The 16,439-nt window shown below is 30.4% G+C and overlaps 1 protein-coding gene across 1 annotated transcript in view; it reads left to right on the forward strand.

Annotated features, from left to right (window-relative positions):
- The window catches only part of B-H2 (homeobox protein BarH2), a 40,451-nt gene extending 26,786 nt beyond the window's left edge, over window positions 1-13,665 (forward strand). Inside the window, exons 2-5 of the mRNA XM_065507548.1 lie at window positions 5,421-5,643; window positions 12,494-13,259; window positions 13,327-13,454; window positions 13,531-13,665. Coding sequence (XP_065363620.1) covers window positions 5,421-5,643; window positions 12,494-13,097 — 827 coding nt within the window. The 3' untranslated portion in view covers window positions 13,098-13,259; window positions 13,327-13,454; window positions 13,531-13,665. The remainder of the gene's footprint in view (window positions 1-5,420; window positions 5,644-12,493; window positions 13,260-13,326; window positions 13,455-13,530) is intronic.
- Window positions 13,666-16,439: the final 2,774 nt, after the last annotated feature.

Genomic DNA, 16,439 nt, shown 5'->3' on the forward strand with positions numbered 1-16,439 from the left:
TTTATGTCTAATATGAGATATGATATCAGAAATGATCGCAAGATAGAAAACTGTGGCCCACATTTGGATATAAACAAATTGAATGTGCTTCTGCTTTGTACAGCTGAAAACAGTCTCAGTGGGTGAAATTTTCAGCAACTGGATTTTTGATGCAATGATTTTGAAACACTTCCTTTGCCACTAGTACGTGTAATTGAGGAAAGGATTGATCTTCATGGGATCTCCTGGATTTTCGGCAATTAGATGGTTGATATAATAATTTTTAAATAACTATTTAGCTACTAAGACATGATGTTGAGGAAAAGATTGATCTTAATAGGATATGTTGTCTTCGATGAAGTATTTGATCTAACATCATTGAATAGGAGTGTATTATGAACTTTATGTTTAGATTGGTTTAGTAGAGAGAATTATGCTTGGAATCACAATGGAGCAATAGGTTTGAGTATGTTAGTTTGCACTCTGACAACAACAGTTTATGGAATACAAGATGAGCTTCAGGGTGTGAAAATTGTAGAAAACAAGAGTGAACAAGTTTCTAAGATCTTTTTTTAAAATGTTGACAAAATGTTGAGAACCTCAACCTTTTATAAATGAAGAAATGAGAACAAAATTTCTGGTGATCAATATTTTTAGAGAAAAAACTAATTGTTTCTATTGAAAATCTATATTATGATCTACATTTTGCTTTGTTTGAGATAATTTTGTGAGAGTTTAGCAATGAAACAAAATTCTAAGCGTTTTAATGTTAGGCAGAGTTTAATTGTGCTAGTAGTTAGCTATATAATGAATTTTGGAAATATGTTCTTCTGGAAACTAATACATAAAGATCGTTATGATAATAACCTGGTTTTTAAATTCCTTTTACTGCCTTTAAAACCACTGTGCCTCCGAAAAGAATATTTTCTTCTACATCACAAAAGAATTGGCATACTTCATGATTACCAAAGCATTTAATATGAACTAAATCATTTACACTTTGATTACATTTTCTTTTAAAGTTTAAAAAGTTTTTGTGGTAGATTTTCTAAACACCAAACGAACCTCAAGCAAACACACAAACCAACAACCAACCATCCTTAACTCACTCATTCATTCATTCATTTAGTCAGTTAGTCAGTTAGTCAGTCAGTCAGTTTATTTGTTCGTTGATTCATTCATTTATTCAATGAGTTTGTTGTTTTATATTTCACTCTACTCCACCACTATATATTGTATAGTTTAACTTGTATGAATGTATCTATTTACTTAATTTTGTTTTCTTAGCGTGCCGGTTTAATGTCTTAAAGAAAACATTTAACCACATTTTGCGGAAATGTTTTACAGTTTAGTTTTTTTTTTCTTTTTTGCTACTCTCTCATTTTAAATATCGTTTTAATTTTCATTAAACATTTATTTTAAGTTTCTGGGCTAAGTTAACTAACTAACACACTCCTTATACATACTTATTTATTTCTATGAGTATGTCTGAATGTTTATAGTTTAGTAATGTGTGGCGTTGTTGTTTAGCGGAAAATAAATCAAATCTTCAATTTCCTTATTAAGTGTTTTACATTTAACTGAACTAAACTATAAATTAAAATACTGTCTGTGTTGGTGTTGTTGTTTTTGTTGCATTAAGTAAGTTAGTTTTGTATTAGTTTACAGTCATTTGTTAGTTACTAATTGTTTTAATAATTATAAAATTTTCTTATTTTTTTTTGTTAAATGTGAAATGATCATATAAATAAAATGTTTGTTGCTTAAATCTTTTGTTTTTATATGGGGTTTTTGAAAATTAATTGAATTTTTTTTTGTTTAATTGTGTTTAATTAGATTTGTTTTAGAATATTATAATTTTATAATAAAAAAATGTTTTAACAAGTTCAAAATTTCAAGATTTTTGGCAAACCTTGATAAATTCTTTCTAAAAGGGAACTAGAGCCGAAATTGTATTCTAATAGGAAAATTTAATATAAAGACTAACTTTTTGTTAATTTTGATCTTCTGAAAAGAACAATATAACGATAAGTGAGGATCCAGGGGTTGAAATAAAAAAAATTCCCCCCAAAACCGAAAATTTTAAATGTAAAAAACGAAAAAAAAGAAAAATGTTGAAAAATGTTGGATCTGCTCCTTTATTAATTTAAGATTAGAAGTTTTTCTTGTCCTATACACGTCATCAAAATCACAGGAATGTTTCAATTCTACACAAACATTTTTTAAATTTTAAAAATGCTGGACGAAATGAAAAAAATATATTTTTGAAGTTTAACGATTAGGCATCAATACATCACTGTCTTCAAATATTACAATATGAACTGAATTTATACAACCTTCACCTACTTCCTTCATATGGTGTGGGATGATTTATTGTATCCACATTCAAAATAACTTAAAACTTATTTTACAATTTCATTCCATTCATTGTCCATGATTAAACAACAACTCTCCAGAACTTGTAACGTGGTTTTGTCGTCGGCTGAGTCCAGTCCATGGTAGACTTTTGGATCCACAAAAGGACGAAGCGTCGGTGCAGAACAGACGACCGAAGTCTCTGTCTTTAACAGATGACCAAAGTCTCTTTATTGAACAGTTGGCCGAAGCCCCAGTCTTGAATATTTGCCCGAGGCCTCTGTCTTGAACAGTCACCCGAAGCCCCTATACCGAAGTATCTGTATTGAACAGCTGGTCGAAGCCTCTGTCTTGAACAGTCAGCCGTAGCCCCAGTACTGAGCAGACTATCGAAATATCTGTATTGAACAGCTGGCCAAAGCCTCTGTATTGAACAGACGACCGAAGTCCCTTCAACATTCGACCGACGTCGCTGGTGCAATATATTCATCGGAACTTAAACTACGAGTTCCGAAAAGAAAATGAGTGTACCAATTTGTAGCAGTCGAATTTGATATATTAATATTAAAGTGGTTGGCAAATTCTGTTCACTCTACAAACTTTCTTACTACGGTCAATTCAAAGACAAGCGCCTAATTTATAACGCCCATAATATATAATTCAAATCTGGTAGATCAAACTCTCTCCCAACTGGAACTCTCAATGTAGCCAAAGAAGAGGCTGCCCTAGCCATACTTAGCGGCTACAGCTAGATGTCGCATCTACTAAATCTGTAAAGTCATGGAACGAGCTGAAGATTAATTTTAAATAATGCTACTTTAACTTTTCTTTTAAAAATGTTTGCTAGTCGTACATAAATCGATATTCAGTGTAATTAAACATTGCAAGGGAATGATCAAAAGATATATCGTATGATATGATCGAAATTCATTTTATATTTTTAATTATTGAATCAGCCATTTTTCTAGGATTAGTAGGCTTAAAAGTCCAGTAGACACGAAATTCTCCCTCTCTTTAGGATTGGTTTTTGGTGATGACTAAAATCACATCCTATTGCAGAAAATTTTCACTTTGATGACTTTGCTATCCTAAAAATTCCCTAATTTAGGGTTAAATTCATCCCCAACGTGTCACTGTTTTGTGCGGATTTCAGGCTTGAGGTATGATTTTACCATAGTTCTCCTAAAATGTGGCTGATCAAACAGTAACTTTTACTGATGATCGATGTCGAGGCATGATAACACAGTTCTTTTTGCCGATGTTGGATGATATTGATGTGAAAGATATGTTATATGTGATGTGAAGTTGGTGAACCAATTCAATTATAGCATGAGATATTTCCTGATCGTCTACTCGCTCGTTTCGTTGATCAGAATTGGCACCTTGATCGTGTTTAATTTCTTTTTATGGGGTTATTTCAAGTCAAAGATCTATGGTAACAAGCCCACAACCACTCATGCATTGAAATATGAAATTCAAAGCTTCATATTTTATCATCATTTATGCAAAATGTTCAAGGAAAATTTCAAGAAAAATTGTGAATATGTGCTAGAAAACCAGTACTAAACAAATCAATTTTTCAAAGTGATTGAAATCCAGAATAAATTATAATTTTTTTTATGACGATTACTCTTGTCAAAATTAAGGAAGTGCCAGAAGCTATTAAAGATCATGCCTGTATACTTTTCATGATATGAATAATTAAAAGAATGATCGATATACGATCGTGTTAAATCATTTAAAATCGTTTAAATTTCTTAAAAACTTATTAAAAATAAATTTTGTATTCATAACTTTGTATAAATAACTTTTATTTCTAAATAATTTCACTTGGATTGAAAATTATATATAATTTAAGTTCTTTTATTTGACTAGCTTTTAAAGCCAGCAAAGAGGAATCATAAACAGCAATTAGTTCCTTGTTTTAGCTTTATTACATATAAACTAGTTAATAACTTCAATTTATTACTTATTAAAGCTTTTAATTTCATAATTAAATTAATAAATTCGTTAATTGGAATTAAAATGTCATGGATAATCCAATATAAAACAAGTAATATAATAATTTTATGGTTGTTTTAAATGCTTATGTTTTATTAAATGATAATTACGCAAGCATTATTATATACAAATGGAAATTATTTATAATCTATGAGAAAAATCTAGCACTACAGCTAAGGAAGATTTTTAGAAAATTTGAAAAGAGAAATAAATGAGAAAATAATGAAGTTAAAAATTCTTGGATAAAACTTTAAAGAAAGTAAATTGAAATAAAAAATTATGATATGAACAAAAGTGGATTCAGTTTAGGTTTTCCAGAGTTTTAGATTTTTTCTAAGAAACAGGATAATTTTGTATTGGAGAGGTGTCAGTTTAAGCCTTCGAGAGCTTTTCTTTTATAAATGATTTGTTTTTCTATTTCTCTTAATCTTTCAAAGATCTCGGCCTAAGGATCACTTGAATCAATGAATTGGAGTATATGTTTCCTTGTTAAATTTAAGCATATTATTTTAAATGTATTTAGTTCCCCTTAAAGTCGACCTGGCTTGCACGAATATAAATTTATTTCTGCTAATTTTTACGCAAATCTCTAAATTATTAATTCAATATAAGAGTATTAAAAATAACATGAATATGCATGCAAAATAATTTTAATTAATTGCACATAAATATGACACACAAAATTTACGCATCATTTCACTTTACGCTGAACAAAAAATACAAACAAAAATGCTCAAGACAAAAAATTTTAAAATGTGGACAAGCCAGTTGTTAATTTTAGTGAATTGTTTGTAGTTGATTGTAGCAAAGTCTACTTTGAAAAACTTTGCAAACATTTAAAGATTTAAAATTAATAATACCAGGCGAAACAACAAGAAAAATATTGAAAAAAAGCGAATAATGAAACCACAAACAAACCATAAATGATCATGACAGAAATCTCCAATAGCAATGGAAAAGAAAAAAAAGCAATTTTTTAGTTTCTTCCTTTAAACAAACACACAACAAAATATCCGCTTAAAAAAAGTGTTATTTTAACAGCAATATATTTATATTTGGTCTTTCTTTTCATGTTAAATTTGCAGGTGCCAAAGATGATGATGGTCACAGCATTAAGAGTAGTGACAATCTAATGGGTTTATCGAAGAAACAACGCAAGGCACGCACTGCCTTCACCGATCATCAATTGCAGACATTGGAAAAATCATTTGAACGTCAGAAATATTTGAGTGTACAGGATCGCATGGAATTGGCCAACAAATTGGAATTGAGTGATTGTCAAGTCAAGACTTGGTATCAAAATCGAAGGTATGTAAGAAGAGCATTAAGAAGTGGTTAAGGGGAGACGGGGCTTAAGAATCATACAACATACAAGAAGTGTTGAAATGTAACAACATTTCAGTTTTAATTAGTTGAAAGGCAATAAAGATTAAAAGAGAATATGGAAACATTAAGCATGGTCTTGAATTGTTTATTTTATTTGCCATAAGAAACTACATTCCTTAAAATATAACAACAATGTAAGAAACTGGAAAACTTATTAAAAATAAATTATTTAATTCAATTAAAATTTTAATAGAACATACATTTAAGCATATTTTTAAAATTATGATTATGGGCTTCGCAAGAGTCATATATTTTTATCACATATTTTTAACATAAATTCAAAAAAATGCTTCATATTTATTAGATTTTTCCTTTAAAAGTTTGTGTCTCAAATCTTTTGTATTCAAACTCATAAAAATTTATTAATTTTTGTAGCCATAAAAATGTTGCCCATTAAATTTTTCCCATTAAACTCTTTTTGTTTCTTTGAAAATATTCAAAAAGCTAATTAAGTTATTTAATTTGCATTATGATCCAGTTTTTAAATGTTTATAAAAATTGCCTTTTTTTGTTTTAAATATTGAGACGAAACAAATCTATAAATATTTATTTTAAACTGGTTCAAATTTTATGTAGCAACTTTTTCTAATTTTTTATTACTGAATCTTTAAATGCACATTAACATTTAGGAAAAATTATAGCATTTTAATTGTTCTAGTTGTCATAAATGTCACAGCTAGTGAAAGTAAATGTATTAAACATTATATGGAAATAAAAATTTAAATTATAATACACTTTGAAATGGTAGTGGCTAAATTTACAGGAGATATTTGAGTTGAAATAATTATGACAGAGGAGATGTTTTTCATTTCGATAAACAAAAAGGTGCAGTTTGCTTCAAAGTAGTAAGATTCTAAATAATGTCCCTTTGTATTTCCTGAAAATAGTGAAATAAAAATAGCTTAAAGGTGTGGAAAAATATAGAGCAAGAGGTCAGATGAGGAAAAATAAGGAGATTAGTTTACGTTAGTCATTTGTAGGATATTAGGTCACCCAAAGATTTCCGTGTCTGAGTAGCCAATTGCTATTCCTTATAAAGACGTTGATAAAGTCGAGTGGACCAAAATATACATACCATCTAAGTGTTTTCAATTCTTTGCCTTTATTATTAAACTTCAACAGAATCGTTTGTTTGCGCCATTTCTCCCTCCACCAACTTTAATATAAAAAATAAAAGTCACACACATAGTGAGGACAACGATATTGGGGAGAATCGTAAAAGCGTTGGAATCATAAATCGTTTATGTAGTCCACAATTGTATCCAGACAATCTCCAGAACCTTTAAAGAGTAAAAATGCTCTTGTAAAAGTACCACGATTTATGGAAAAGTTGGTCTTGTAAAAGAACCAAGATTAATGGACAGTTGGTCCTGTAAAAGAAATACGATTTAATTAAAAAGTTGGTCTTTTAAAAGAACCACTATTTAAGGAAAAGTTGGTCTTGCAAAAGAACCACGATTTAAGCAAAAGTTGGTCTGTAAAAGAACCACGATTTAAGGAAAAGTTGGTCTTGTAAAAGAGCCAAGATTAATGGAAAAGTTGGTCTTGTAAAAGAGCCAAGATTAATGGAAAAGTTGGTCTTGTAAAAGAACCACGATTTAAGGAAAAGTTGGTCTTGTAAAAAACCACGATTTAAGGAAAAGTTGGTCTTGCAATAGAACCACGATTTAAGGAAAAGTTGGTCTTGTAAAAGAACCACGATTTAAGGAAAAGTTGGTCTTGTAAAAGAACCTCGATTTAAGGAAAAGTTGGTCTTGTAAAAGAACCATGATTTAAGGAAAAGTAGGTCTTGTAAAATAACCCCGATTTAAGGAAATGTTGGTATTGCAAAAAAAACATGATTTAAGGAAAATTTAGTCTTGTAAAAGAACCATGATTTAAGGAAAAGTTGGTCTTGTAAAAGAACAACGATTTAAGGAAAAGTTGGTCTTGTAAAAGAACCAAGATTTAAGGAAAAGTTGGCTTTGTAAAAGAACCACGATTTAAGGAAAAGTTGGTCTTGTAAAAGAACCAAGATTTAAGGAAAAGTTGGCTTTGTAAAAGAACCAAGATTTAAGGAAAAGTTGGCTTTGTAAAAGAACCACGATTAATGGAAAAGTTGGTCTTGTAAATGAACCACGATTTAAGGAAAAGTTGGTCTTGTAAAAGAACCAAGATTAATGGAAAAGTTGGTCTTGTAAAAGAACCACGATTTAAGGAAAAGTTGGTCTTGTAAAAGAACCATGATTTAAGGAAAAGTTGGTCTTGTAAAAGAAGCACGATTTAAGGAAAAGTTGGTCTTGCAAAAGAACCACGATTTAAGGAAAAACCAAGATTAATGGAAAAGTTGGTCTTGTAAAAGAACCACGATTTAAGGAAAAGTTGGTCTTGTAAATGAACCACGATTTAAGGAAAAACCAAGATTAATGTAATGTAAAACCAAGATTAATGGAAAAGTTGGTGTTGTGAAAGAAATAAGATTAATGGAGAAGTTGGTCTTGTAAAAGAACCACGATTAATGGAAAAGTTGGTCTTGTAACAGAACCACGATTTAAGAAAATTTGGTCTTGTAAAAAACCACGATTTAAGGAAAAGTTGGTCTAGCAAATGAACCACGATTTAAGGAAAAGTTGGTCTTGTATAAAAAAACGATTTAAGGAAAAGTTGGTCTTGTAAAAGAACCACGATTTAAGGAATAGTTGGTCTTGTAAATGAACCACGATTTAAGGAAAAACCGTAAAAGCGTTGGAATCATAAATCGTTTATGTAGTCCACAATTGTATCCAGACAATCTTCAGAGCCTTTAAAGAGTAAAAATGCTCTTGTAAAAGTACCACGATTTAAGGAAAAGTTGGTCTTGTAAAAGAACCAATATTAATGGACAGTTGGTCTTGTAAAAGAACTACGATTTAAGGAAAAGTTGGTCTTGTAAAAGAACCAATATTAATGGACAGTTGGTCTTGTAAAAGAACTACGATTTAATTAAAAAGTTGGTCTTGTAAAAGAACCACGATTAATGGAAAAGTTGGTCTTGTAACAGAATCACGATTTAAGTAAAAGTTGGTCGTAAAAGAACCACGATTTAAGAAAATTTGGTCTTGTAAAAAACCACGATTTAAGGAAAAGTTGGTCTTGCAAAAGAACCACGATTTAAGGAAAGGTTGGTCTTGTATAAAAACAACGATTTAAGGAAAAGTTGGTCTTGTAAAAGAACCACGATTTAAGGAAAAGTTGGTCTTGTAAAAGAACCACGATTTAAGGAAAAGTTGGAATTTCACAATATTGAATTTCGAGATTTGTCTCGAAAAGAACTTTTAAACTCATATAGTATGGTGATGTGTTGGATAAAAACACAAAGATTAAAAAAAAACTAAAAAATCATTTTTAAAACGGTTATCACTAGGCCCAAGATATTTTGGAAAATATCGTAAAACAAACCAAGGTTTATTTTGAGCGCGGTAAAAATCACTTTTTTCTATTATTCGGTCTAATGTACCTATCATTCATAATTTAAATTTAACTAAATGAGAATATTTAAATTAAGTTCTTTTTTTTGAAAATTTTCCCACCTTCAAGTTTCTTTTTAAAAACTTCTCCCTAATTTCTAAACAAAAAAGCAGTAGTATTTATTACTCACAAATAAATTTCTACACAAATTTGTTACACCACATTGTAGTTGAATTCAAAAACTTATTCAAATTGATTATGAATAAATGTGGCAAATTAAATTTGTATAAAGATGCACAGTCATTGAGAACTACCACCATGGCTACCACCATTCAAAATAGTGACAATTACCAGAGAACGCGGTATCAGTTTAATAAACTTAAGCACTCATGCACACTTTCAAATTCGTTTTGGTTTGAATGTAACGTTTTTTAGTTATAATTTCATATAAAGAAATTCGTTATGGGATTTTTTTATATTCAAAAGAATTTTTTTTTAAAAACAATATAATTTACATCATTAAATAGAAGAGAGACAGGGGCTGCTTAAACAGTTTTGGCCACTGTGGCAAATACAAAAACGGAATTGTGTTTTTTGGCTGTTAAAGCATCATTTCAGCATTTATTTGAATTCAAGCTAATGCACATGTCAATGCAGTAATTCTTTAATCATTAATCATTAAAAAGAGAAACCCGCCGCATATATTTTTTTAAAAACATAGTCGTTTGCTTCAATTTTGCTGATCCAGGTAAATTTTATTATAAATAAAACTTGTAAAGTCATTCATTGAAAATGAGGTTTTAGTTTTAGGGAAGTATGTATTGGCAGAGTGTTTTTATTTTATTTCTCAGTTAATTGTTTTGTTAAACGCCTACTGGCATTTTATTGTCTCTAAATGCTGTTGCATTGTTTATTGCTGTTCACTGTTGCTACACACTGCTGCCACACTGTGGCTGTGCCTGTAGTTGCTGTTATTTGTATGTTCAACAAATGTCCTGCTGCTACTTTGTGAGTTTATTTTTCGGTCTTCAATTTTACAGCTTCTTTCTTATGGTTTTTACAACATAATTGTTTTGCTTTTTTTTGTTACTTTCTTGAGGAACACAAATTTTTAATCCAATTTGCAAGTCTCTAGTTAATCCTATTAACTTGTTGGCAAAAACAAGAAAGAAAAACAAACACAGTATTTGTGTAAAATAATAAACCAATTTTAGTCTTAGTTTAGGGTTAATGATAATCTCCAAAATTTGTTATAAGCAAATTTCTAACTCTTGCTGATTTTAGTTAATTTACTTGGAATTTAAAGGCGCCTAGATTTCATTAACCAGGCGACTGTTTGGTTTTTTTGTTTGTCTAAACAAAAAGATTTTTGCTTTAACCAGTCTAAGTGTTTTAATTACATTTGTTTGGAAATGTTTCAATATTTTAAATAAAAATAATTAAAATTTCTTTATTCTTTAACATCATGTGTTATGTTGTTAAAATGGATTTTTAATTAATCAAAAATAAACAAAATCAATTTAAATTAAAACAAAAACAAATTTCTATCTTTAGAAACAAAAAACTTGTTTAATTTTTTTATGTTGAACAAATAAAGACGTAATAAATCTTGTCTGGTTTAAGAAATTGAAACGTTTTAAGACTTTTGAAAACAGATATGTTTAATATTCAATTAAATGAGTGGGTGTTGGGCTATTTAAAGTGACCAAAGTGTGTTTATGTAATAAAAATATGTAAATTTTTAACTTTAGTAAATTTATTAAAATAAAAGTTGCTTCTATGGACCAAAAATAAGTTGTCGCGTCTTGTAAAAGAACCACGATTTAAGGAATAGTTGGTCTTGTAAAAGTACCACGATTTAAGGAATAGTTGGTCTTGTAAAAGCACCACGATTTAAGGAATAGTTGGTCTTGTAAAAGCACCACGATTTAAGGAATAGTTGGTCTTGTAAAAGAACCACGATTTAAGGAATAGTTGGTCTTGTAAAAGCACCACGATTTAAGGAATAGTTGGTCTTGTAAAAGTACCACGATTTAAGGAAAAGTTGTTCTTGTAAAAGAACCACGATTTAAGGAATAGTTCTTCTTGTAAAATAACCACGATTTAAGGAAAAGTAGGTCTTGTAAAAGAACCACGATTTAAGGAAAAGTTGTTCTTGTAAAAGAACCACGATTTAAGGAAAAGTTCTTCTTGTAAAATAACCATGATTAATGGAAAAGTTGGTCTTTTAAAAGAACCACGGTTTAAGGAAAAGTTGGTCTTGTAAAAGAACCACGATTTAAGGCGAATGTGGTCTTGTAAAAGAACCACGATTTAAGGCGAATGTGGTCTTGTAAAAGAACCACGATTTAAGGAAAGGTAGGTCTTGTAAAAGAACCACGATTTAAGGAAAAGTAGGTCTTGTAAAAGAACCACGATTTAAGGAAAAGCAGGTATTGTAAAAGAACCACGATTTAAGGAAAGTTGGTCTTGTAAAAGAACCACGATTTAAGGAAAAGTTGGTATTTTAAAAGAACCACGATTTAAGGAAAAGTTGGTCTTGTAAAAGAACCACGATCTAAGGAAAAGTGGGTCTTGTAAAAGAACCACGATCTCAGGAAAACTTGGTCTTGTAAAATAACCACGATTTAAGGAAAAGTTGGACTTGTAAAAGAACCACGATTTAAGGAAAGGTTTGTCTTGTAAAAGAACCACCATTTAAGGAAAAGTTGGTCTTGTAAAAGAACCACGATTTAAGAAAAAGTTGTTTTTGTAAAAGAACCACGATTTAAGGAAATGTTGGTCTTGTAAAATAACCACGATTTAAGGAAAAGCTGTTCTTGTAAAAGATCCATGATTTAAGGAAATGTTTGTATTGTAAAAGATCCACGAATAATGGAAAAATTGGTCTTTTAAAAGAACCAAGATTAATGGAAAAGTTGGACTTGTTAAAGAACAGGGATTAGTGTAAGTGTCACAGGCTGGGCTTATTTTAAATATTCAAGCTATTTTAACTCAACAACTGTGCTTTTTCCAAACTATAAGGGACTTTACGTCTTCATAATCCAAACATATTGAGTCTCCTAAGAAGAATATTCATAAAAATTACAACACAAATTTTAATAGTAACTTTTTTCAATTTAGAGATAAAATGGGAATTGCTATAAATTGGGAAAATAGAGTATACAGAAACTATAACATGGAATCTTATTAAAAAACAATTTAAATTAAATCGAGATTGTATTCATAAAAATTTAAAAAAACCATTAACCATTAAAAACCATCATTAATTTATATAGAAAACTTTTAAAATTTACTTGTTTTAGACCGCTAATTTAACATAAATTATCACTTTTTTCTCTTTCAGAACTAAATGGAAACGCCAGACAGCGGTGGGCTTAGAACTCCTGGCCGAAGCTGGCAATTATGCTGCCTTCCAACGTTTATATGGTGGAGGTTCTCCCTATCTAACCTCCTGGCCCTATGGTCACCCCCAGGCCTCACCACACATATCGCCCAGTTCACCCATAGACCTCTACTACCGACAAGCAGCCGCTGCGGCTGTACTACAAAAACCTCTGTCCTACCGCATGTATCCCTCCATACCGCCCATGGCAGCCACTGGATTATCCGGCATGCCAGTAGCACCCACGCCCATGTCACATCTAACAGCTTCCAATTCGTTGTCTTCGCTATCAAACTATTATCAAACGGCCACACAATCGTTCGGTTCCACCAATTCACCCTCCACCAACTCTAGTCTACACAATAAAAGTCCCACGCGTAGTGAGGACAATGATATTGAGGAGAATCGTAAAAGTGTTGAAATTATAGATCGTTCATCTAGTCCACAATTAAATCCCGGAAGTCCGCCAGAACGTTTAGAGAGTAAAACTGCCACAGCAGGGGTAACAGCAATAGAGCACAGCGACAACGAGGCCGATGATGAAGATGATGCTATAGAAGTTTGAGATGAGCCTGACAAAAATACCGAAAAATACCCACACGACGATGATGATAAAGATGACGAAGAAGATGAACCAGCATTTAAAGAACACAATTTATTGAAGAAGCCGAGTGCCATAAAATATTTTTATGATGATAAACGGTCTCGGGCAATTGCCTTAGTTAAGGTAAGATATTAATACAAAAATACTTATAGATTTTTTATATTTATAATATTGTTTCTGTTTCTTTTAGAACCAACAGCTTTTAAGCTGTTAATGATTGCTCTCAGTGCCTTGTTGTGTGTAAAATTGGCAGAGTTGTTGTGTAGAAAAAGGGCAAACTTCAAAGTTTTAACCAAAGATACCAAAATTGTTTTAAAGGTAATTATTCTTTATTTTTTTTAGTTTAATTAATTGTATGTGGCTAATTTCTGTTGCTTTTTCTTTCAATTTACAGATTTTGGTTTTGTTCCAGTGGCTATGGATCTCATTATTGTTTTAAATACTTAATATAAAATTTGTAAATATATTGAAATCAGTGTTAATTTTAAATAAAAATTAAAAAAAAGAAGTAAATAATGGAATAGAAGAATGTTTTATTTAATTATTGGTTTATTTGTTAAGTGAAACAAGGTAAATTTTCATTTGGAACACACGACTATCACGTATATCGCAGCCATTTGCTGTAAATTTGAGTATTGGCATCACGACATATTATAAGGAAACGTTTTCTCGGCGGAATATAATTGCTCAATTCACAAGGTCTCTTATCATGTCATATTGTCATAATGCCCTAATATTTCACAATGGTTTTTATTGCTTTTCAAGCAAAAAATGTATGCTATGTTTATTGTGGTATCGTCACCAGCCATCAGAGACCTGCGCCGATTGTCTAAGAGTCGGTTAAGCCGAGCCGCCAAGTCGTGATATATTAGGACATTATGACAATATGACTGATAAGATACCTTGTGAATTGACCAAATATTTATCAGTTCAAGTAAAATATTAACAAATACTACTCCTTCTTAACTACTTCTCATAACTTTATTTTGCACTACATATTAGTTGTATCCCACCCATGAGTATTGATTATAAAAATAACATACAATCTAGAAAAAGCGATGTTAACGAACATACCCTTTATTGAATATTTATGTTTTTGAGAATTGTGGAGTTTGATGTTCCAAAATAAAATATTTTTTATATCTAAAAAGTGCATATACGTAACAAATTTCATTGAGATATCATCAAAAGCTATTTTTGGGAATATAAAAATTATTTTTTTTATTCACTGACATTTACGAGATATGTTAACGAACAAGATTATTGTACTTTTGCGACAAATATTGTCCTTTAGCGTCTATGATAGATTTTTCATATAGAAATCGATATTTGGTGGGAAATATGAGTGATCACAGATTATTGTCCTTTTGCTTCTAGGACCTCTTATTAAGGATCTATGGCAGATTTTACATTTTTCATATAAAAATCGATATTTAGTGGGAAATACGAGTGATCACAGATTATTGTCCTTTTGCGTCTAGGACCTCTTATTAGGGTTCTATGACAGATATTAGATTTTTCATATAGAAATCGATATTTGGTGGGAAATATGAGTGGTCACTGATTATTGTCCTGTTGCTCTAGGACCTCTTATTAAGGATCTATGACATATTTTAGATTTTTAATCGATATTTGGTGGGAAATATGAGTGATCACAGATTATTGTCCTTTTGCGTCTAGGACCTCATATTAAGCATCTATGTAGATTTTAAATTTTTCATCTAGAAATCGATATTTAGTGGGAAATATGAGTGATCACAGATTCTTGTCCTTTTGCGTCTAGGACCTCTTATTAAGGATCTATGACAGATTTTAGATTTTTCATATTAAAATCGATATTTGATGGGAAATATGAGTGATCACTGATTATTGTCCTGTTGCTTCTAGGACCTCTTATTAAGGATCTATGACAGATTTTAGATTTTTCATATAAAAATCGATATTTAGTGGGAAATATGAGTGATCACAGATTCTTGTCCTTTTGCGTCTAGGACCTCATATTAAGGATCTATGGCAGATTTTAGATTTTTCATATAAAAATGGATATTTGGTGGAAAATATGAGTGATCACAGATTATTATCCTTTTGCTTCTAGGACCTCTTTTTAGTGATCTATGACAGATTTTAGATTTTTCATATAAAAATCGATGTTTGGTGAGAAATATGAATGATCACTGAATATTGTCCTGTTGCTTATAGGACCCCTTATTAAGGATCTATGACAGATTTTAGATTTTTCATATAAAAATTGATATTTGGTGGGAAATATGAGTGATCACAGATTATTGTCCTTTTGCGTCTAGGTCCTCATATTAAGGATCTATGGCAGATTTTAGATGTTTCATCTAGAAATCGATATTTGGTGGAAAATATGAGTGATCACTGATTATTGTCCTGTTGCTTATATGACCTCTTATTAAGGATCTATGACAGATTTTAGATTTTTCATATAAAAATCAATATTTTGTGGGATATATGAGTGATCACAGATTCTTGTCCTTTTGCGTCTAGGACCTCTTATTAAGGATCTATGACAGATATTCTATTTTTCATATAAAAATCGGTATTTGGTGGAAAATATGAGTGATCACTGATTATTGTCCTGTTGCTTATAGGACCTCTTAATAAGGTTCTATTACAGATTTTAGATTTTTCATATAAAAATTGATATTCAGTGGGAAATATGAGTGATCAAAGATTATTGACCTTTTCGGTCTAGAAGCTCTTATTAAGGATCAATGACAGATTTTAGATTTTTCATATAAAAATCGATATTTGGTGGGAAATATGAGTGATCACTGATTATTGTCCTTTTGCGTCTAGAACCTCTGATTAAGGATCTATGACAGATTTTAGATTTTTCATGTAGAAATCAATTTCACATTGTATGTCTAAATTTTAAGTTTTTTTAGAAAATGGGCTTCTCAAACAAAAGAAAAAAAATCTAAAAAAAGTTGACTTTAAAGTTGAATTTTTTTTTAACGAATTTAAGTCAAAACCCCACTTGCAAACCTTAGGCCCTACAACAATAGAAATTGTTTTCAAGTGTAGAAAATTTGTTTTTTTAATTATGTAATAACAGAGATTATTCCGACATTAAAATTGTATTCAAGCTTTTAATAGGCACCTCTATTATATATATTTATATACTCTGAAATGTTTTGAATATGCCATGTTAGCCTTTAAACAGTCTAGGACCAAACATAATTTTAATAACCTCAAATTTTGAAATTCCCATTATTGATTTTTTTTTTTTAATTTTTTTGGGAATAAATTTAAAAAAAAAATATGAGGATATTATCA

The sequence above is a fragment of the Calliphora vicina genome, chromosome 4 (genome assembly GCF_958450345.1).
Source record: "Calliphora vicina chromosome 4, idCalVici1.1, whole genome shotgun sequence".
In the NCBI taxonomy this organism is placed as follows: domain Eukaryota; kingdom Metazoa; phylum Arthropoda; class Insecta; order Diptera; family Calliphoridae; genus Calliphora; species Calliphora vicina.